The sequence below is a fragment of the Oncorhynchus mykiss genome, chromosome 1 (genome assembly GCF_057628025.1).
Source record: "Oncorhynchus mykiss isolate SJ-2025 chromosome 1, ASM5762802v1, whole genome shotgun sequence".
Classification (NCBI taxonomy): domain Eukaryota; kingdom Metazoa; phylum Chordata; class Actinopteri; order Salmoniformes; family Salmonidae; genus Oncorhynchus; species Oncorhynchus mykiss.
The window spans coordinates 43,196,227-43,219,134 of record NC_143022.1 but is presented as its reverse complement, the minus strand read 5'-3'; the positions used below and the strand labels follow the sequence as shown (position 1 = coordinate 43,219,134).

Genomic DNA, 22,908 nt, shown 5'->3' with positions numbered 1-22,908 from the left:
CAGTGAAACATGGGGGTGGCAGCATCATGTGGTGGGGGTGCTTTGCTGCAGGAGGAGCTGGTGCACTTCACAAAATAGATGGCTTCATGAGAAAGGAAAAGTATATGAATATATTGAAGCAACATCAGTCAGGAAGTTAAAGCTTGGTTGCAAATGGGTTTTCCAAATGGACAATGACCCCAAGCATACTTCTAAAGTTGTGGAAAAATGGCTTAAGGACAACAAAGTCAAGGTATTGGAGTGGCCATCACAAAGCCTTGACCTCAATCCTATAGAAAATGTGTGGGCAGAACTGAAAAAGCGTGTGTGAGCAAGGAGGCCTACAAACCTGACTCAGTTACACCAGCTCTGTCAGGAGGAATGGGACAAAATTCATCCAACTTATTGTGGGAAGCTTGTGGAAGGCTACCCGAAACCTTTGACCCAAGTTAAACAATTTAAAGGCAACGCTATCAAATACTGATTGAGTGTATGTAAACTTCTGACCCATAGGGAATGTGATGAAAGAAATAAAAGCTGAAATAAATAATTCTCAACTATTATTCTGACATTTCACATTCTTAAAATAAAGTGGTGATCCTAACTGACCTAAAACAGGGAATTTTTACTAGGATTAAATGTCAGGAATTGTGAAAAACTGAGTTTAAATTTATTTGGCTAAGGTGTATGTAAACTTCCGACTTCAACTGTAGATATTCCATTAAAAATCAGCCGTTTCCAGCTACAATAGTCATTAGCTACAATAGCTACAATAGTCAATCGTCAGGTGTGATTTACAACATTAACAATGTCTACACTGTATTTCTGATCAATGTGATCTTATTTTAATGGACAAAAAAAATAGCTTTTCTTTCAAAAACAATTACATTTCTAAGTGACCACAAACTTTTGAGCGGTAGTGTACGTAAATGTGATTTTCATTATTTATTTTTTATACATTTGCAAAAAAAATGTTTAAAACTGTTTTTGCTTAGTCATTATGTGGTATTGTGTGTTGATTGATGGGGAAAAAACGATTTAATCCATTTTAGAATAAGGCTGTAACGTAACAAAATGTGGAAAAAGTAAAGGGCCCTGATTACTCTCCGAATGGACTATAGATTGTGTGCTTTTCAAAAATGTGTTTAAAAAGCTTCAAACCGTATGTCTTCCCTATTCTCTTTCTTATATTTTTCATTAAGAGCTGCTTCCTCTCCAAGTCAAGAACATGACCAACAAATGCTCCATTTAACTGTGCAGGATCTACAAAGGTAATGCTCCTGTGTGCATTTCACCGAAGTCTTCATGTGTGGAGAGAGTAACAGCAGTCAGATGACTATGGGTAGATCAGAACACATTGAACCACTATCCTCTCTTATGCTCCATCTTGTTAAATCTTCAACACTCCAGCTAAAAATTCTGGTTCAGCACCATCAGCACTCGCACTCAGTGCCTTCACCAGAGGAGTAGTGAGGTATGAGCACAGCATAACTAGGGGTTAGGGGGACAATGTGGTTTTTGGCTATAGGTGGGATGGGATGTGTGTGTCTCCTCCTCAACACTCCCCAGCAGAGATCAGTTCCCCCCCGGGTCTCTCAGACAGTCTGGCCCCCTGGCCTCTAGCCTCCTCTTCCTCCATACTGAGTAGCTGATGCATACTGAGCAGCTGGTGGGAAGGGATCCGAGTGAAGACTGCAGGCTGGGCATCTTCAGGCTCCTCTTGCTCGATCAGGGGTTCTATAAGGTGGCGGTCAGCGAGAAATGGTGGGTTAGGGCTGGGAGTGGCACCGTTCATATAGGTGCTGGTGGGGACGGTCATTGTAGAGAAGACTGTGTTGGTGGATTCTGGAGTGCGATCTTTCTTTTCTAAAGAGAGAGAGAGAGAAAACAGAACGGTACACAGGCCCAGAATTTTTCCAGACCACATGACCTAACCCGGAAAAACATTAGACCCTAGTTATAGCCTACTTGTACACTCTTAGAAAAAAAGGTGTGATCTAGAACTTAAAAGGGTTCTTCAGCTGTCCCCATAGGAGAACACTTTGAGAACACTTTGGTTCCTGGAACCTAAAAGGGTGCCAAAGAACCCTTTTTTCTAAGAGTGTAGCCCAGGGATCATCAACGACATTCAACCGTGGGCCAATTGACCGCAAGAAGCCCAAACAGATATGTTTGTTTTTTTTTTGAATTTTACCCCTTTTTCTCCCCAATTTCGTGGAATCCAATTGTTTAGTGGCTACTATCTTGTCTCATCGCTACAACTCCCGTACGGGCTCGGGAGAGATGAAGGTTGAAAGTCATGCGTCCTCCGATACACAACCCAACCAAGCCGCACTGCTTCTTAACACAGAACGCATCCAACCCGGAAGCCAGCCGCACCAATGCGCCGGAGGAAACACCGTGCACCTGGCCACCTTGGTTAGCGCACACTGCGCCCAGCCCGCCACAGGAGTCGCTGGTGCGCGATGAGACAAGGACACCCCTACCCCCGGTCGCGGCCGGTTACGACAGAGCCTGGGCGCGAACCCAGGGAGTCTGATGGCAGTACAGCACCCTTAACCACTGCGCCACCCGGGAGGCCCCCCCAAACAGATATGTTTGACTAACACGTAACCAACTCAAACCTTGCTTACATTTGTATACAATCACTGATTTCACAGGTTTCTAAGATTAAAATCACTGATTTCACAGGTTTCTAAGATTAAAATCACTGATTTCCTGGTGTTTTTACAGTCTTATGTCCAACAATGAAAATTATTCACACCATTATTATTATTATTTATTGAAGTTTTTGCTCAGAAAACTTGAGGGGCCAAGTAAAATCACCCATGGGTCGCCAGTTGGGCAATCTTGGTGTAGCTTATAAGGATTAATTGGTAATGAAAAACTCTGGGTTCTATATATTGCAAATAAACCTCACCATTCCATTAAGTGAAGTGTTCTGTTAGTGGGCTATTTTTCACCTTTTTCTCCTTGATCTAAAACGTCAACCAGATTCAGAGGACACAGGAGTATATATAGAATATAGTTTTGTTGCCTTGGTGACAGATCCCTCCTGAGATTAGGCATGGCAATCTTACCTGTGATAGAAGCGGAGACATGGACAATGGTGTGTGTGCCCTCGATGAACACCGAGTCCAGGGTGTGGTCTGGGGGTAGAGGCTCTGCGCTGACTGTCTCTACTTTGGTGGGCTTACGGATGGTCAGCATGTACGGGTGGACATCCAGGGAAAAGTTGCGACTATGCTTTTTCTCCAGCGTGCTCATATCTGCAGTTGGCATTCAACAGATTCAACAGATATGGTCAGCGGGGATGGAACACAACAGTGGGACTGAATCGTGCACAAATTGCACAACTTTATGAACAGCATGTGACATTCCAGAAGCAAATGTTTTAGTCAAATATACAAAATAGAGTCCTATAGCAAAATTCTGAGTAACCATAAACGTTACCTTCATTTACCCTAATTTTCTACAGTAATGTCACTGCTCTCAGTACAGTACCTTTAGCAGAGTACTGTGTGCTCTTGCTTAAAGGAGCGACGTAGCTCTCTGCCACTGTTTTCCTCCTCACCAGTTTGGGCTTCTCAGGCTTAATGCTGTTCTCCAAACGCGTCATTGTCAGAGGTTCCTTCACAATGGACATGGACAATTAGTACAATTATCCCAAGTAGGAATAGATTATTAAAGGGATAGTTCACTTTTTGTAGGTTTTCCTTACCTAAGGTTTTCCCCGACTTAGTAAGGGTTACCTCAGGTTTTAACAAACTTAAAAACAATTTGGATGAAATGACATCACCCTAATAAATTTGCAAAAAAGCTCAAACTTAAAAAGTGAACAATCCCTTTAACAGATATAATATTGTTAGTTCTGATTGAAACCGATTGGGTTCTCTGCCTTTAGAGAGTTCTAATTGAGTACACATCTCTTGCTGAGAGCCTAATTTCTCTATGGGCCTTTCAATCGGAAAAGGCCCATGTCAAGTCTTCACAATAAAAGCGGATAAGAATATCGCTGATATTGCTCTGGTCCACTGAGTACAACCCACTGTACAGTAAGTGGTACTTTGGTTTTTCAGCACAGTGGGTGAAGACTATTTTACTGCTTATATTAATTTAAATTATTATCCTCCGGTATTAATCTGAAGGAAATCCACAGGTATCTTGAGGCCGGGCAAGTTACAAGATTAACAAGTTAATTTGGGTCTAAAATCTGGAATCTTCTCTTTTCTTTTGGTGGTAATTAGTCATAACATAAATAAACTTACTAGGTGTAATTTACCTTTAGACAAACATATAGTGTTTCCAGCCTATTATAAGTGGCCAAAATATGCAGACCTTTGACAGGCAACATTTAGGCCTAGTGTATGGGGTCCTACCTTAAAGGGCTGCGGGAGAGGGTTGGAGCTGGGGATCCACTTCATCTTCTTGCGTGGTCGTTTGATGACCAGTGGCTCCCCTCCCAGCTCCCCTACCCCCAGGAGAGAGGGGTCCATATTGGGATCTAGGGTCTGGATGCCTGAGTCCCTCACTGTGGGCGTGACATCTTGGTTAGACTGGGCCAGCGCGGCCAGCAGCTGCCTCACCACGTTGTCATACATGAGGTCGCTCTCATTGGTGATGAAGTCCAGGCGGTTGAGTGACTTAATGTGGTCACGGTTCTCGTTACAGAACATGGCCAGAATGTTGATGTCGCAGAACTGGGACTTCTGCCAGCGCCTCCGCGTCTTGATGCCCACTTTGTGCAGTTTGTCGAACACAAAGTTGGACTTGCGCACCACAAACAGGTGCAGCAGGTTGACCAGGATGACGAGGTTCATGGTGCTCAGCAGGGCGATGTCCACGGCGGCCATGATCCTCTGCAGCTGCACGGCCGGCAGTTTGCAGTTGACGCTGAGCCTCAGCTCTGGGATGCTGCTGGTGTCTGGAGGCTCCCCCAGGGCACAGCTGAACTCGTTCTGGCGCTGGCGGTGCCAGTAGGCGCTCAGGTAGGAGATGGGGATAGAGCTGAGGCAGATGATGGCCAGGTGGCGCCCCAGGTACAGCTTGGCCAGGAAGTTGCTCTGGCCTCGTCTCTCCAGGTACTTCTCAAACAGGTTCTGCTCGGGGCTCTTCTCCTTCTCCGCATTCTCAATGATCTCACGTCTCTCTTTCTCAGTGATACCCGGTCCTTTAGACTGGATCTGCTTCTCGATTTTAGGGGCCCGGCCCTCAGCTGCACGGTGGTAGCAGTTGTCGATCTCGTGAAGCAGAAAGTTGAGCTCGGAGGTAAGTCTTGTGGAGGCCATGAACTCCCAGCCGAGAGCAGGGATGTACATGATGCCAGCAAAGGCCAGAAGAGCATAGGGCAGGAACTTGTGCTCGAACAGCGAAGGTCGAAGTTCAGGCTCCACCCCGGGCACGGCGTCATGCAGCTCTGTCCAACAGTAGCCTCGCGCGTACAGGGCCTGGTCACGGGTGAAGTTGTGAGGCGTGTAGCAGTAGATTGACTCCTCTGAGAGGGAAAAGATGGAGAGAATTTGTTGTCATAATGAGACATTACAACATGACTGATGTTTATGGACGTTTGTCATCTCTACAGTAAGTGAATGAAATTAATATACAATTAGTTCAATTGAATTGCCAAACTTTTTACAGTCAGTCCTTATAAGAATAATGTTCATTCTATTGATGTTTCTTATGTGGGGGGGAAATACCATTGATCCATTTCATCATACAGTACCAGTCAAAAGTTTTGACACACCTACTCATTCAAGGGTTTTCTTTATTTTTGCTATTTTTTACATTGTAGAAAAATAGGGAAGACATGAAAACTATGAAATGAATGAAATGAAACACATATGGAATCATGTACTAACCAAAAACGTGTTAAACAAATCTAAATATTTGTTATATTTCAGATTCTTCAAAGTAGCCACCCTTTGACTTGATGACAGATTTGCACAAGCTTGGCATTCTCTCAACCAGCTTCACCTGGAATGCTTTTCCAACGGTCTTGAAGGAGTTCCCACATATGCTGAGCACTTGTTGCCTGCTTTTCCTTCCCTCTGCGTTCCAACTCATCCCAAACCATCTCAATTGGGTAGAGCTCAGGTGATTGTGGAGGCCAGGTCATCTGATGCAGCACTCCATCAATCTCCTTATTGGTCAAATAGCCCTCACACAGCCTGGAGGTGTGTTGAGTCATTGTCCTGTTGAAAAACAAATGATAGTCCCACTAAGCGCATACCAGATGGGATGGCGTATCGCTGCAGAATGCTATGGTAACCATGCTGGTTAAGTGTGCCTTGAATTCTAAACAATGACACCAGCAAAGCACCCCACACCATCACACCTCCTCTTCCATGCTTTACGGTGGGAACCACACATGAAGAGATCATCCGTTCACCTACTCTGCGTCTCACAAAGACACGGCAGTTGGAACCAAAAATCTCAAATTTGGACTCATCAGACCAAATGACAGATTTCTACCAGTCTAATGTCCATTGCTCATGTTTCTTGGCCCAATCAAGTCTCTTCTTATTATTGGTGTCCTTTAGTAGTGGTTTCTTTGCAGCAATTTGATCATGAAGGCCTGGTTCACAGTCTCCTCTGAACAGTTTATGTTGAGATGTGTCTGTTACTTGAACTCTGTGAAGCATTTATTTGGGCTGCAATCTAAGGTGCAGTTAACTCTAATGAACTTATCCTCTGCAGCAGAGGTAACTCTGGGTCTTCCTTTCCAGTGGCGGTCCTCATGACAGCCAGTTTCATCATAGTGCTTGGTGTTTGTGACTGCACTTGAATAACCTTTCAAAGTTCTTGCCATTTTCCCGGATTGACTGACCTTCATGTCTTAAAGTAATAATGGGCTGTCATTTCTCTTTGCTTATTTGATCTGTTCTTGCAATAATATGGACTTGGTCTTTTACCAAATAAGGCTATCTTCTATATATCACCCCACCTTGTCACAACAAAACTGATTGGCTCAAATGCATTAAGAAGGAAAGAAATTCCACAAATGTACTTTTAGCAAGGCACACCTGTTAATTGAAATGCATTCCAGGTGACTACCTCATGAAGCTGGTTGAGAGAATGCCAAGAGTGTGCAAAGCTGTCATCAAGGCAAAGGAGAATCTCCAATATAAAATATATTTTGATTTGTTTATCACTTGTTTGGTTACTACATGATCCCATATGTGTTATTTCATAGTTTTGATTTCTTCACTATTATTGTACAATGTAGAAAACAGTAAAAATAAAGAAAAACCCTGGAATGAGTAAGTGTGTCCACACTGTTGGTACTGTATGTCTGAAGAGCTCTCAGGTTTCATTCATCTCTGGAAGACAAGGATTGCCTCGTCCATCTGATACAGACCACAGTACCCTCCAAGCTCCTCATTCAGCTCAGGGCCTTGGGTCTGAATCCGGTCCTGTCTAACTGGGTCCTGAACTTCCTGAAGGGCCGCCCCCAGGTGGTGAAGGTAGGAAACAACACCTCCACTTCACTGATCCTCATCACAGGGGCCCCACAAGGGTGTGTACTCAGCCACCTCCTGTACTCCCTGTTCCCCCATGACTGCGTGGCCACACACGTCTCCAACTCAATCATCAAGTTTGCAGACGACTCAACCATAGTAGGCCTGATAAGCAACAATGATGAGACAGCCTACAGAGAGGTGGTGAGGGACCTGGCAGAGTGGTGCCAGGAAAATAACCTCTCCCTCAATGTCAACAACCGTGTACTTCAGGAAAAAGCAGAGGAATCACACCCTTATCCACATTGACGACTGCAGTGGAGAAGGTGGAAAGCTTCAATTTCCTCGCCATACAGATCACTGTCGATCTGAAATGGTCCACCCACACAGACAGTATGGTGAAGAAGACGCAACAGAGCCTCTTCAACCTCAGGAGGCTGAAGAAATGTGGCTTGGCCCCTAAGACCCTCACAAACTTTTACAGATGCACAATTGAGAGCATCCTATTGGGCTGTATCACCACCTGGCATGGCAACTGCACCGTCTGCAACAGCAGGGCTCTCCAGATGTCACAGGAAGGCCAAACAGATCATCAAGGACATCAACCACCCGAGTCACGGCCTGTTCACCCCGCTATCATCCAGAAGGAGAGGTCAGTACAGGTGCATCAAAGCTGGGACCGAGAGACTGAAAATCAGCTTGTATCTCAAGGCCATCAGACTGTTAAATAGCCATCATTAGCCGGCTACCACCCGGTTACTCAACCCTGCACCGTAGAGGCTGCTGCCCTATATACATAGACATGGAATAACTGGTCACTTTAATAATAGAACACTAGTCAATTAAAAATAATGTTCACATACAGCTTTACTCATGTCATATTATATACTGTATTCTATTCTACTGTATTTTAGTCAATGCCACTCCGACATTGCTCGTCCTAATATTTATATATTTCTTAATTCCATTCGTCTACTTTTAGATTTGTGTGTAATGTTGTCAATTGTTAGATACTACTGCACTGTTGGAGCTAGAAACACAAGCATTTAGCTACACCCACAATAACATCTGCTAAATATGTGTATGTGACCAATACAATTTGATTTGATAGTGCTGATTCATGGTATTAAACCGAATGCAGAGGAGACTGAGGAGGAGGCATCACTTCAAGCCACACTTGTATTCCATCCACTCTTTCCCTGTTATGCTGAGCACGGTAGCAGCAAGGCCATTCGGCTGCCGGCTGCCGGCTGCCGACTGCCAAGGTCTGGGTGGTTCAGGGGCAGATCTGTCCCTGAGGCGCACTTGTGACTTTCATTTAATGAGTGTTGGACCGAGCATGACAACATTGCACACTGAGTGCAGAGCGCTGAGTCAGGTGGCTGGGGGACGAGTACTGTGTCTGGGAAAAGGCTGTTTTTCGGGCTTGACAACTTTTATTTTATTGTTCTTTATTGTTCTTCCACCTATATTAGGAGAGTTAAATCCACCAGAATATGCACAATTTGAGGGCACTAACCAAGTCCATCGGATAAAGCACTAAATAAACTTCAGTTAGTGCTAAATACGGCTGCTAGAATCCTGACTAGAACCAAAAAATTTGATCATATTACTCCAGTGCTAGCCTCTCTACACTGGCTTCCTGTCAAAGCAAGGGCTGATTTCAAGGTTTTACTGCTAACCTACAAAGCATTACATGGGCTTGCTCCTATCTATCTCTCTGATTTGGTCCTGCCGTACATACCTACACGTACGCTACGGTCACAAGACGCAGGCCTCCTAATTGTCCCTAGAATTTTTAAGCAAACAGCTGGAGGCAGGGCTTTCTCCTATAGAGCTCCATTTTTATGGAACGGTCTGCCTACCCATGTCAGAGACGCAAACTCGGTCTCAACCTTTAAGTCTCTACTGAAGACTCATCTCTTCAGTGGGTCATATGATTGAGTGTAGTCTGGCCCAGGAGTGGGAGGGTGAACGGAAAGGCTCTGGAGCAACGAACCACCCTTGCTGTCTCTGCCTGGCCGGTTCCCCTCTTTCCACTGGGATTCTCTGCCTCTAACCCTATTACAGGGGCTGAGTCACTGGCTTTACTGGGGCTCTCTCATGCCGTCCCTGGAGGAGGTGCGTCACCTGAGTGGGTTGAGTCACTGATGTGGTCATCCTGTCTGGGTTGGCGCCCCCCCCCCCCCCCCCCTTAAGTTGTGCCGTGGCGGAGGTCTTTGTGGGCTATACTCAGCCTTGTCTCAGGATGGTAAGTTGGTGGTTAAAGATATCCCTCTAGTGGTGTGGGGGCTGTGCTTTGGCAAAGTGGGTGGGGTTATATCCTTCCTGTTTGGCCCTGTCCGGGGGTGTCCTCGGAGTGGGCCACAGTGTCTCCTGACCCCTCCTGTCTCAGCCTCCAGTATTTATGCTGCAGTAGTTTATGTGTCGGGGGGCTAGGGTCAGTTTGTTATATCTGGAGTACTTCTCCTGTCCTATTCGGTGTCCTGTGTGAATCTAAGTGTGCGTTCTCTAATTCTCTCCTTCTCTCTTTCTCTCTCTCGGAGGACCTGAGCCCTAGGACCATGCCCCAGGACTACCTGACATGATGACTCCTTGCTGTCCCCAGTCCACCTGGCTGTGCTGCTGCTCCAGTTTCAACTGTTCTGCCTTATTATTATTCGACCATGCTGATCATTTATGAACATTTGAACATCTTGGCCATGTTCTGTTATAATCTCCACCCGGCACAGCCAGAAGAGGACTGGCCATCCCACATATGCTCTCTCTAATTCTCTCTTTCTTTCTCTCTCTCGGAGGACCTGAGCCCTAGGACCATGCCCCAGGAATACCTGACATGATGACTCCTTGCTGTCCCCAGTCCACCTGACTGTGCTGCTGCTCCAGTTTCAACTATTCTGCCTTATTATTATTCGACCATGCTGGTCATTTATGAACATTTGAACATCTTGACCATGTTTTGTTATAATCTCCACCCGGCACAGCCAGAAGAGGACTGGCCACCCCACATAGCCTGGTTCCTCTCTAGGTTTCTTCCTAGGTTTTGGCCTTTCTAGGGAGTTTTTCCTAGCCACCGTGCTTCTTCACCTGCATTGCTTGCTGTTTGGGGTTTTAGGCTGGGTTTCTGTACAGCACTTTGAGATATCAGCTGATGTACGAAGGGCTATATAAAATAAATTTGATTGATTGATTGAATACAATAAGTGTGTACAATTTGAGGGCACTAACCAAGGACATCAATACAATAAGTATTGCATTGTACTTAAATGTAATATTGTGCACATTGCACTGCTGTCATCGGTTGCTGCCATGGCACTTCAGATGTGTGTGCGGCCTGTCGAATGAGTCCTATGGGTGACCCATGTTTTCGAGTTTTGGGGAGGAGCAGTGCAGAAAATGCAGAAATGGGCTCCGCCCAACACTATGTGAAATGCTCAGTCACAGCTGGTTGGTGCTGCTATGCAGACAGCCTGACTCAGCATTAAGCTACGCCCCCACCTTCCTCTCCTCTCCCTCTCTGTTCACCAGAGTGGCCCAACCTAATGTCTGCACTGATCTTTCTCACATCAAACACCAAATACATTGCATACTAACCCTCAACTCCCCAGGTCTCTCTATGGTGTTCAATCATTCTGACAAAAATAACATAGAGCACCCTTGCATGTTTGACATTCTGAATGCCAATGTTGTTGGGGCTTTGTCTGTGAGAGCTACCTTTGTTGTTGTTTTTTCTATATACCAATGTCATAGCATGAATAACATGAAGCTACTACAGCTGACTACTACAGTATGTGTGCTCTGGTTCAGTGTTAAGTGAGAGGCTGATGTGATGAGTCAACAACAACACATTAGGACAGAACGTTCCCAGCCTGCTGTGTGTGTTTGGGGTTTGCAGCACAGCACTGTCACAGCCCCCTCTATGGGCACTCTGCCAGACCTGGGTTCAAATACTACTCTAAATCTTAATTGCTATTAGCGTTTGCTCTGGTCTGCCTGCTGTGCCAAATGGGTGGGGTTTGTACTGTTGCAACTATTCTACTGATTCAATTACCACAGACAAGCTCAATCAAGCACAGTATTTCAAATGCTTTCAAATAGTATTTGAACCCAGATCTGCCGTCTGGCCGACCCACTGACCTGCGAAATTCCTTGTGAAGACGAGTGTGACAAGCAGGATGGGGATAATGACGGTGCCGATGGTGACGACGCGGTCAAATGGTAGCTCTAGTTTGAGCTGGACCATGAGGCCGGCCAGCATGCCTCCCTTCTCATCCTGGGAAGAGCCAGGCAGAATCAGCTCCTTCAGCTTCTCCCCCGCCAGCAGAGCCGTGGCCATGTCTAAGTTCTGCTCGAGGATGTTCTGCATCCGGCCTGAGAAGACAACTGGCGCCCCCTCCTCCTAGCTACCTCCACCCACACACACTGGGCTACTTCCACACACACAGGACTGGCTGTCTCCGGGCCAGACCTGGTTATGTGGCTATGTAAAGTCAGTAATGGCTGGGTCTTGATGGATAGTCTCTTGGGTGTCTTGGGATTTTCACTGACTGTGAGTGGGACCTCCCACCTTTTGCCCCGTCCTCCTAGCTACCTTTACTCACACAGGACAGTCTGGGGTATGTTCACTGAGAGTGAGTGGGACAAACAACGCTCTCTGACTGTCTCTTCCAACATTGAGAAAGGACGTTAGGTTCAGTCAGTGGTTTTCAGTGTGTTCCAGTTGTGCTGTGTACATTCTGTGATTTTGTCCACACACAGTGTCAGGTTGAAGAGAGGACATATGATCTTTCTCTTAGTTCTCAACGAGTGTGGTTCCTCGCAGATGAGTTTGTAAGTTTGTACCGTGCCCAGAGCAACAGGGATACCTCCTGTCCTTCTTCCTGTGAAAGACAGATTGGCAATTAGTTTGATTTAAACATACAAAATGATGGCCTTTTTTTTCCAAAAAGAGATAAAACACAAGCTTAGTGAACATTAAAAAGAGTTGAAGTAAGTTATCTCGTTAGGATAATCTCTATAATCAGAGAAGCACACAGGTACACCATTTGTCTCATCCAGTGTTCATCCATATATATTTGTGATTTTATTTAACCAGCCAAGTCAGTTAAGAACAAATTCTTATTGACAAAAACAGCCTACCCTGGACCAATTGTGCTCTGCCCAATGGGACTTCCAATCACAGCCAGATGTGAAACAGCCTGGATTTGAACCAGGGACTACAGTGACACCTCTTGTACTGAAATGTAGTACCTTAGCCTGCTGCGCCACTTGGGAGCCATATTATCTATATGATATAAATAATAGTATTACTATGTGTCACCTTGTGTGACTATGTTCCTTAAATACCCACTTGGTAGTAGTAGGGGCTCAAGTACAGTGAAATGCCTTTATTGCAAGCTCTAAACCCAACAATGCAGTAATCAATATCAATGTAGTACTAAACATAACATAAGGTAGAACAAAAAAACTGAAGAAATAAGTAAGCTATATACAGGGTCTGTTCCAAGATCATATTTACAATGTGCAGGGATACTGGAGTGATATAGGTAGATACTGTATGTAAGGTGAATAGGCATCAGGTATATGTGATAAACAGAGTAGCAGCAGCGTATATGATGATTGTATGTGAGTGTGTGTGTGAATGTGTGCAGACTCAGTATAAATGTGTGTGCATGTTATGTGTGTGTGAGCAAATGAAGTGAGTGTGTGAGTGTGTGTGTGTGTGTGTGTGTGTGTGTGTGTGTGTGTACAAGGGTCAACTCAGATAGTCCGGGAAGACATTTTGTTAGCTAGTTAGCAGTCTTATGGCTTGGGAGCCTGTTGGTGTCAGACTTCATACACCGCAACTGCTTGCCATGCAGTGGCAGAGAGAACAGTCTATGGTTTGGGTGGCTAGAGTCTTTAACAATATTCCGGGCCTTCCTTTCACACCGCCTGATATAGAGGTCCTGGATGGCAGGGAGATCGGCCCCAATGATGTACTTGGCTGTGCGTACCACCCTCTGTAGCCCCATGCGATCAAGGGTGGTGCTGTTGCCATACCAAGCAGTGATGAAGCCAGTCAAGATGCTCTCAAAGCTGTAAACCTTTTACAGAATTTGAAAGAAGTAGTCTGTAAGTAGCTCAGTAGTCTGAAGGGCAAAGTCACCCTCTATGATGAGAAAGAGGACCTTGGAAAGCCTTACAAAGCTTTTCTGCACCGCCGAGTACAAGGGCATATGTTTATTCCCAAACAAAAAAATGATTATTTTTTTATATACAGTGCCTTGCGAAAGTATTCGGCCCCCTTGAACTTTGAGACCTTTTGCCACATTTCAGGCTTCAAACATAAAGATATAAAACTGTATTTTTTTGTGAAGAATCAACAACAAGTGGGACACAATCATGAAGTGGAACGACATTTATTGGATATTTCAAACTTTTTTAACAAATCAAAAACTGAAAAATTGGGCGTGCAAAATTATTCAGCCCCCTTAAGTTAATACTTTGTAGCGCCACCTTTTGCTGCGATTACAGCTGTAAGTCGCTTGGGGTATGTCTCTATCAGTTTTGCACATCGAGAGACTGAAATTTTTTCCCATTCCTCCTTGCAAAACAGCTCGAGCTCAGTGAGGTTGGATGGAGAGCATTTGTGAACAGCAGTTTTCAGTTCTTTCCACAGATTCTCGATTGGATTCAGGTCTGGACTTTGACTTGGCCATTCTAACACCTGGATATGTTTATTTTTGAACCATTCCATTGTAGATTTTGCTTTATGTTTTGGATCATTGTCTTGTTGGAAGACAAATCTCCATCCCAGTCTCAGGTCTTTTGCAGACTCCATCAGGTTTTCTTCCAGAATGGTCCTGTATTTGGCTCCATCCATCTTCCCATCAATTTTAACCATCTTCCCTGTCCCTGCTGAAGAAAAGCAGGCCCAAACCATGATGCTGCCACCACCATGTTTGACAGTGGGGCTGGTGTGTTCAGCTGTGTTGCTTTTACGCCAAACATAACGTTTTGCATTGTTGCCAAAAAGTTCAATTTTGGTTTCATCTGACCAGAGCACCTTCTTCCACATGTTTGGTGTGTCTCCCAGGTGGCTTGTGGCAAACTTTAAACAACATTTTTTATGGATATCTTTAAGAAATGGCTTTCTTCTTGCCACTCTTCCATAAAGGCCAGATTTGTGCAATATACAACTGATTGTTGTCCTATGGACAGAGTCTCCCACCTCAGCTGTAGATCTCTGCAGTTCATCCAGAGTGATCATGGGCCTCTTGGCTGCATCTCTGATCAGTCTTCTCCTTGTATGAGCTGAAAGTTTAGAGCAGGGGTGTCAAAGTCAAATGGACGGAGGGCCAAATAAAAAAATCAGCTACAAGACGAGGGCCGGACTGTTCGAATGTTCATTGAAAAATTTTTAAATGACGCATATAGTCTAGTGAACCTAATTGAACCTACTGAAAACCTAACAAATATATTACAATATGATCAGATAAATAAAGCAATATTTTCTTATGGCTCTGTCAGTAATCTTTAATTTTCAACAGACACAAAAGACAAATTTCCTTTATATAAATATCCCCATAACATGAACATTAAATGAAAGAAACCGGTATTCAAGGCACCATCAGTAGACTATATTTTCTATTTTAGCAAAAGTGGGCTAAATTTACTTCAAAGAAAAAACAATAATAGCAATTTTCTATCATCCACTCAACTGAAATATTTTTAAAATATAATTGGATTGAAATACAAAAAAATAAAGTGCAAAAATCTATTAATCAAAAACAACACTTTGTTTAAGGAGAAGTAACATGCAGTGAAAACAAATATTAAATTTTAACTTTTAAACTTGAACTGAGTAAAAACTCTAAATATGTGATTGCACAGTAATGTTCACTTGTTTGAGGTTGAGGGTGATACTTGGTGGTGTCCCATCTTTTCCACAAGTTCATCAATGTTCGGGGTAAGGCTCTGAGCTGAAGAAATCCTCAGAATTGAGTGGAGGTGTTCAGCAGTAAGTCGACTTCTGTGTGATGTTTTGTTCAGGTTCATCAAAGAAAACAGTTGTTCACACAGGTATGTGCTGCCAAACATAGACAACGTTTGAGCAGCCTGGATGCGCAGCTGGGGCATTGTGCCGGGGAGGAAACGGGCGAACTCCGCAGCACCCACTGCCGCATATTTTGCCCTCAGTGCATCATTGCATTGGAGGTCAATCAACTCCATTTGGAGGTTTGGTGGTGAGCTTTCCACGTCAACAGCAAATGGGTTACCGAGCAGTTCCAACCTGCTTTTTTGTGCTTCAAAGTCAGCAAATCGGCGTCGAAAGTCAGCGGCAAGCATACCTATTTTATCAGCCAACTGTGTGCTCGGGAACGCACTGGTAGAGAGCTTCTCTTTCATGGTCTGGCAGCTGGGAAAGTGGCTCAAATTTTCTTTCCGCATCTGCGTCTCCCACAGAGTCAGTTTGGTTTTAAATGCCTTCACTGTACTGTACATATCAGAGATGACACGATCCCGACCCTGCAGCTGCAAGTTTATTGCATTCAGATGACTCGTAATGTCACACAGAAAAGCCATTTCACACAGAAACATTTCGTCTCGGAGTTGTGTTGTGTCTTTCCCTTTGCTGTCCAAGAACAGACAAATCTCCTCACGAAGCTCGAAACATCTTTGAAGCACCTTTCCCTGGCTTAGCCATCGCACCTCTGTGTGATAAGGCAAATCACCATGCTCCGTTTCTAACTCCGTCAGAAATGCCTTGAACTGGCGGTGATTCAAACCTTTGGCTCTGATAAAGTTAACTGTGCGCGTGATGATGCTCATTACATGCTCCATTTTCAAGGCTTTACCGCACAACGCTTCCTGGTGTATGATACAATGATAAGCTGTCAGCTCACCTGTCGCGTTTTCCTCTTGCATCTTTTCCCGTATCTTCGCCACCAGTCCGCTCCTGTGTCCACACATCGCAGGTGCTCCGTCGGTTGTCAAACCCACGAGTTTTTCCCAAGGCAGCTCCATCTCATTTACACATCTTGACACCTCTTCATACAAATCATGCCCCGTAGTTGTGCCATGCATAGGACGTAAAGCCAAAAACTCCTCTGTCACGCTTAGGTTGGAGTCCACTCCGCGGATGAAAATTGACAACTGGGCAATGTCAGAAATGTCGGTGCTCTCATCCACAGCCAAGGAATATGCAATAAAATCTTTTCCCTTTTTCACAAGCTGCTCTTTTAGATTGATGGACAACTGGTCTACTCTCTCGGCAATGGTGTTTCTGCTCAGACTCACATTTAAAAAGAGTTGCCTTTTTTCTGGGCAAACTTCGTCACAAACTTTAATCATGCAGTTTTTGATGAAATCCCCCTCCGTAAATGGCCGGGCTGATTTAGCGATCTCTTCTGCCAAAATAAAACTGGCCTTGACAGCAGCCTGGCCTTGTGATTTGGCTTTTTTGAACAGAGCCTGTTGAGATTTGAGGCCTCGTTTTAATTCCTCTGCCTTTTGTAGCCTTTGTTCCATGTCCATATTCTTGTTTTTGTCCGCGTGTTTCGTTTCATAATGTCGTCTCAGATTATACTCTTTCAGTACCGCCACACTTTCTCCACACAGAAGACACACAGGTTTTCCAGCTACCTTCGTGAACATATACTCCGACTCCCACCTTGTTTGAAACCCCCGGTTCTCAGTATCCACCTTCCGTTTTGCCATTTTTGATGGGTATCTGAAAGTTAATTTTACTGTGATGCTGACGACTGCTGTGCCAATAAATATTGAAATGAAGCAGCCTACTGCTCGGTGCATCACCTTTGCATTGTGGGAAATGTAGTATTGGTGCGTGTAAAAGATCTGCGGGCTGCCGGCTTGCTGCGGGCCGGTTCTAATAATAAATCAAGATCATCCCAGGGGCCGTAAAAAACCTTCTTGCGGGCCGGATGTGGCCCGCGGGCCTTGACTCTGACATATGTGGTTTAGAGGGACGGCCAGGTCTTGGTAGATTTGCAGTGGTCTGATACTCCTTCCATTTCAATATTATCGCTTGCACAGTGCTCCTTGGGATGTTTAAAGCTTAGGAAATCTTTTTGTATCCAAATCCGGCTTTAAACTTCTTCACAACAGTATCTCGGACCTGCCTGGTGTGTTCCTTGTTCTTCATGATGCTCTCTGCGCTTTTAACGGACCTCTGAGACTATCACAGTGCAGGTGCATTTATACGGAGACTTGATTACACACAGGTGGATTGTATTTATCCTCATTAGTCATTTAGGTCAACATTGGATCATTCAGAGATCCTCACTGAACTTCTGGAGAGAGTTTGCTGCACTGAAAGTAAAGGGGCTGAATAATTTTGCACGCCCAATTTTTCAGTTTTTGATTTGTTAAAAGTTTGAAATATCCAATAAATGTCGTTCCACTTCATGATTGTGTCCCACTTGTTGTTGATTCTTCACAAAAAAATACAGTTTTATATCTTTATGTTTGAAGCCTGAAATGTGGCAAAAGGTCGCAAAGTTCAAGGGGGCCGAATACTTTCGCAAGGCACTGTATCTGTTTGTTTAAAGTCACCAGAGAATATTATCAGATTGCGATTTATATCATGTTATTGTTTGTCATATGACATATGCTCATATTCTGGTCATTCCGAGAGAGCAAACCCCCATGCACATCGAGGGGGCCGCAGCAGATAGAGTCAAAAGCTTCAAGTTCCTCGGTGTGCACATCAATGACAACCTGAAATGGTTCCTTTTCACACAGACAGCGTGGTGACGAAGATGCAACAGCACCTCTTCAACCTCAGGAGGCTGAAAAAATTTGGCTTGGCCTCTTAGACCCTCAAACTTTTACAGATGCACCACTGAGAACATCCTGTGGGGGTGGATCACCACCTGGTACGGCGGTCATCAAGGACATCAGCAACCCGAGCCACGGTCTGTTCACCCTGCTGTCAACCAGAAGGAGGAGACAGTGCAGGTGCATGAAAGCCGGGACCGAGCGACTGAGAAATAGCTTCTATCTACGTCCAGTACCCTCCCCTGAACCTTAGTCACTATTCTAGCCTGCCCCTTAGAGACTGCTGCCCTATGTACATAGAGAACACTGGTCACTTTAATATTGTTTACATACTTTCTTCCACTTTATATGTATATGTGATATTCTAGTGGCTCATACTACATAACTTATTTTTATGTGTGTTTTGTTAATTAATTATTTATTGGTATGTATTTTTTAATTGCTAGGTATTACTGCACTGTTGGAGCCAGAAACACAAGCATTTCGCTGCACTTGCAATAACATCTGCAATTATGTGTACGTGACCAATAAACTTTGATTTGATTTGAAATTATTTCCCCTGGAGCTGTGAGGATGGATGTCAAATGTCAGACTCCAGGACACCTGTCAGGGATGCCTCTTAATGCTGTGTGTGTGTGTGTGTGTGTGTGTGTGTGTGTGTGTGTGTGTGTGTGTGTGTGTGTGTGTGTGCAGGTGTGTGTGTGCAGGTGTGTGTGTGTGTGTGCAGGTGTGTGTGTGTGTGCAGGTGTGTGTGTGTGTGTGTGTGTGTGTGTGTGCAGGTGTGTGTGTGTGCAGGTGTGCGTGTGTGTGTGCAGGTGTGCATGCATGCGTTTGTGTACGCCCCATTGCCACTGCTGCACTCTGCAAGTGAGGAGGGGGCCGCTGCTGCTGCATGCACACTACAGGAAGGTTACGTGAATGTCCTTCAAGAGGATTGTGATCACATTGTCCCGGCTCACCCCACCGCAAACACCCCTCCCCTCTCTTTCTCTCCATCTTACTTTCTCTACCTCTCTTTCCATCTCTTTCTCATCATTCACACAGAAGCTTGCCCATTCATTCTGCAGATATAGGGGAAGAGAGACTGTAATGATTATATTGTGAAAGGACAGAGGGACGGGAAACATGTCTACTTACTGGATTGTTTGAATCATGACTTACTCCATAAAATGGCTTTCCGGACCCTCCCCTCCCTGCCCCTAGCTGAGACCAATCATTAATATTCTAACAATTTGGTTTTCATAGAATTCTGCTCTATTATGCCCTCCAATAATAGCGTTTCTACTTTTTTACTGTTGAATGCTATGAAGCGTTAAATTTTTCAGCGTATGCATGATACAATTTATGATGACAAATGGAATGTATCGGAGCGTAACATACTGCAATATGTAGAATAGAATGAAGTTCATCTACTGTAAAAGTATCTGAAATAAATCACTGTGAGATAAACTGTCAACTTGTCAAGCCGCAAGTAATGAAACATTAGTCATGGGTAGCGACAGTGCTGACTTGTAAGGATGAATAGATAACATGCTTTTACTAATTTTGAAGATACAGGTGTAAGGTGAAGTTGCCTGTAGACGCGGATCTGGGGTCAGTTTAGCATTTTCCCAACTAATAGTTAAGGTTAGGATTGGGGGACGGGAAGTTGATCTTAGATCTGTACCTACTAGAGGAAACTTCCCCCCGAAGCGAAGATGCAGATGCATCACGGAAGAGAAAGCCCTGAGACAGAGGTGAAAGGGCGGCTTCAACTTGGGCACAAAAAAATAAAACAGTATTTTCTTTAGGCTACTGGTGTAGGCCACATTTATGACCTGATGATTCTTGTAAATGTTTGTCCCACAAGTCCAAATATCTGGTTTACAACCAACAGTTGCCAATTGTAAATCAATGTAGTCTTGTCGGGGACAATATCACATTTCAAACACTCAGCTTCTGGCAGTGGTGAGCCCTTGGCAAAAGTCCTACAACAGTTTATGCCCCACAGTTGAATTTTTTTTTAAAGGGATGCCCACATTCACTAGCTACTGTAAACCACATGTTTGGTTATGGCTGTCCCTGTTTTATAGACAGACAGTCGCTGCTGGTGTAGACTCACTTTTGCTGAAGCTGTTAACACAATTCACTGTATGTTTTAAAGGAAAATGAGTGGAACTGTGTGATCTTTCAAGTACTCTCACCGGTCCTCCTCATTTTGAGCATTAGTGAACATCCATTCCGAATGTGATCCTCAATTTATAGATTGGCCTCCTTCCAAAAAGAACAAACTACTCGTCATAAAGTTGTCATAAAGTGAGCATGGGGAATGGTGTAATCTTAGGTCAACAATGTCTGCAGTATAACACCAATTCAATCTGTTATAGGCTAGCATTCTTCAAGTGCACAAATAACAGGTTGAGCCAACTTAAAAAGATAGTTATCCCTGCAAACAATAGCGATTAGGCTACCCCTACTACACCAAATGCAACCCCCTTGCTAAACGAAAGGCTCCAATAACATAACAATGAAGCCATTGTGGTTATAATTATATGCTACTTACTGGCTATAATATGATATTACAGGGTTTCCTCTACTAGTCTAGTGACATTTCCCAAGAGTTATTCTCAAACATGCCGCACTGTTGGTTTGACTAGTCCTCCACAGGCTATTGGCTACTTTACATCAAAGGAGCAGTACACGAAACACTGCTTGCTCTAAGTCACGCCGTTTCAGCGTGGAGCGGTGGACAGCTCCTGAAATGTAGATGGGATGCTGAAGAGCTGAGTGTGAGTCTGAGAAGGGTGTAGTAAGGACTCGTACTAGACTTTCAGCTCTGTGAGATTCAATAGGCTACCTGTATTAGCTGCAGTCCACCTGTCCATATTGGTGACAGGCACAGGAAATTCAGCGTCCATCTATAAGGAAAATATATCAGCCCGAGAATTTACTGTGGATTCAAATTCGCCCATTTACACAAAGAGAGGAAATAATGTACTCACCGGTCCTGTGCATCCTCGGCCTGCTAAGAGTTAATCTGCAGTGCGGGCGAGCCGCTACAGCGTCTATCAGGGCACACCGGTTTGTTCCGCCTTTACCCCTCCTCACCCTCCCCTCCCGGTTTTGTCTCTCCTCTCTTCAGAACCAAAGACGCAATAATGCATTAGGATTCAACTAATTATTGCTTCCACGCCCCTTGCCCAAATTGAAACGACAAAATACTGATTTAGATGTATATTTGACTGTGTTGTGAAAACCCGGACAACGGGTTGTGATCTTCAGATAGGGAAACAAGCGCGAAACCTTGGATGTACTCTAAACGGGATCCTTGGGACGTCCAAACTCTGACGTCACCCCAGTGAAGTTTAAATTTAAAATAGTTAAGTTTAGTCTCATTTATTAGGGTCCCCATTAGCTACTGCACATGCAGCAGCTACTCTTCATGGGTTCCACATAAAACGTAGGCTATAAATATATGACAAAGTATATTATAGACACGACAACATAAGATATTAAATTAAATTCAAAATATTTAAAACAAATAAGAGTTATCTATTGGAAAGACACCAAGAAACAACAAAAATACTATTTACACACAATTCCTATATTCATATTTGTATATACAGTACAGTTAAATTCGATATTTAGAAAGAGGAGAGGCGCTGTGATACAATATGTTTTTTATCTGTTTTTTTTAAGATACACTTGCTCTCTGCCCAAGTAACATCTGGTGGCAGAACTTTCCATGATAACATGGCGCTATACAGAATTTAGCGATGCATTATCTGTTTTGTTTTGTTTTGGGTACAGTGAAGAAACCCATAGTGGTATGTCTGGTGGAGTATGTACAGTATGTTTGTTTGAAGTGCATGATTGCAGATTATACACGTGGTTAGGAATTTTCAACACATACATGTTTCTTAAAAATAATAGAAGAGAAGTAGTCCATTTCTCCTCAACCCCCAACCATGAAAGACTGTCATGCATGTTGTTGATGTCAGTTCTGTATGTGTAGTTAAGGGCAGCTGGGCTCTGTTTTGAGCCAGCTGCATCATTGCTAGGTCTTTCTTTGCTGTACCTGACCATATTGCCGGACACAGTATCAAGATGGGACAAGATTAGAGCCTGAAATCTAATACAGCTCCAACTATCGTCTTATTATCCATTTAGTTTAGCTATTTAATTTAGCCAAACGTTTAAGATCGGGGTTAAGGTTAGATAAGGGTTATGGTCAAGGTTATGGTAGGGGGTTAGGGTTTAGGGTAGGGACGTCCCAAGGATTCCGGATAGCACCAACCTTAAGGATTTCCTCATTCACCGGTAGGCTACGCTACTGTATGGAGCAGTCTCTGTCTGGCGTTTCAGGATGAGCGGGAGCAGTCAGTCAGTCAGTCAACCAATCTTTCCTTGTTATGTAGGCATTATAACCCCCCAGACTCATAATTTGAGCAGGTCTGTGTGGACAGATCGCATAAGCGCGCCGGTGGGAGAACAGCCAGCAGCTAGACAGGGGACACTGCCATAACTCGCCTCAACCCCAATCATGCCCCCCACCAGCAGCTGTGTTTTTGCTCAGGGGTGTACTGCGTCTGGATGTTATATGAAGGCAGTTTCTGGCAAGACAGGTCAGATCAATAGCAAGCCAGCAAGTGGCTCGGCAAACGCGCAGCGAAGCCAAAGCGGGCCACTCCAGACTCCGTTCAGCGACATG

The 22,908-nt window shown here is 44.3% G+C and overlaps 1 protein-coding gene across 1 annotated transcript; it reads right to left on the bottom strand.

Moving 5' to 3' along the window:
• Positions 1-801: 801 nt before the first annotated feature.
• panx2 (pannexin 2) lies at positions 802-21,536 on the bottom strand. The gene is made up of 6 exons (XM_021601354.3): positions 21,200-21,536; positions 11,574-12,316; positions 4,359-5,473; positions 3,484-3,610; positions 3,060-3,248; positions 802-1,845 (listed from the first exon to the last, which is right to left on the bottom strand). Exons 2-6 carry the CDS (start codon positions 11,800-11,802, stop codon positions 1,535-1,537), a joined length of 1,971 nt encoding a protein of 656 aa, XP_021457029.3. The 5' UTR covers positions 11,803-12,316; positions 21,200-21,536; the 3' UTR covers positions 802-1,534.
• Positions 21,537-22,908: the final 1,372 nt, after the last annotated feature.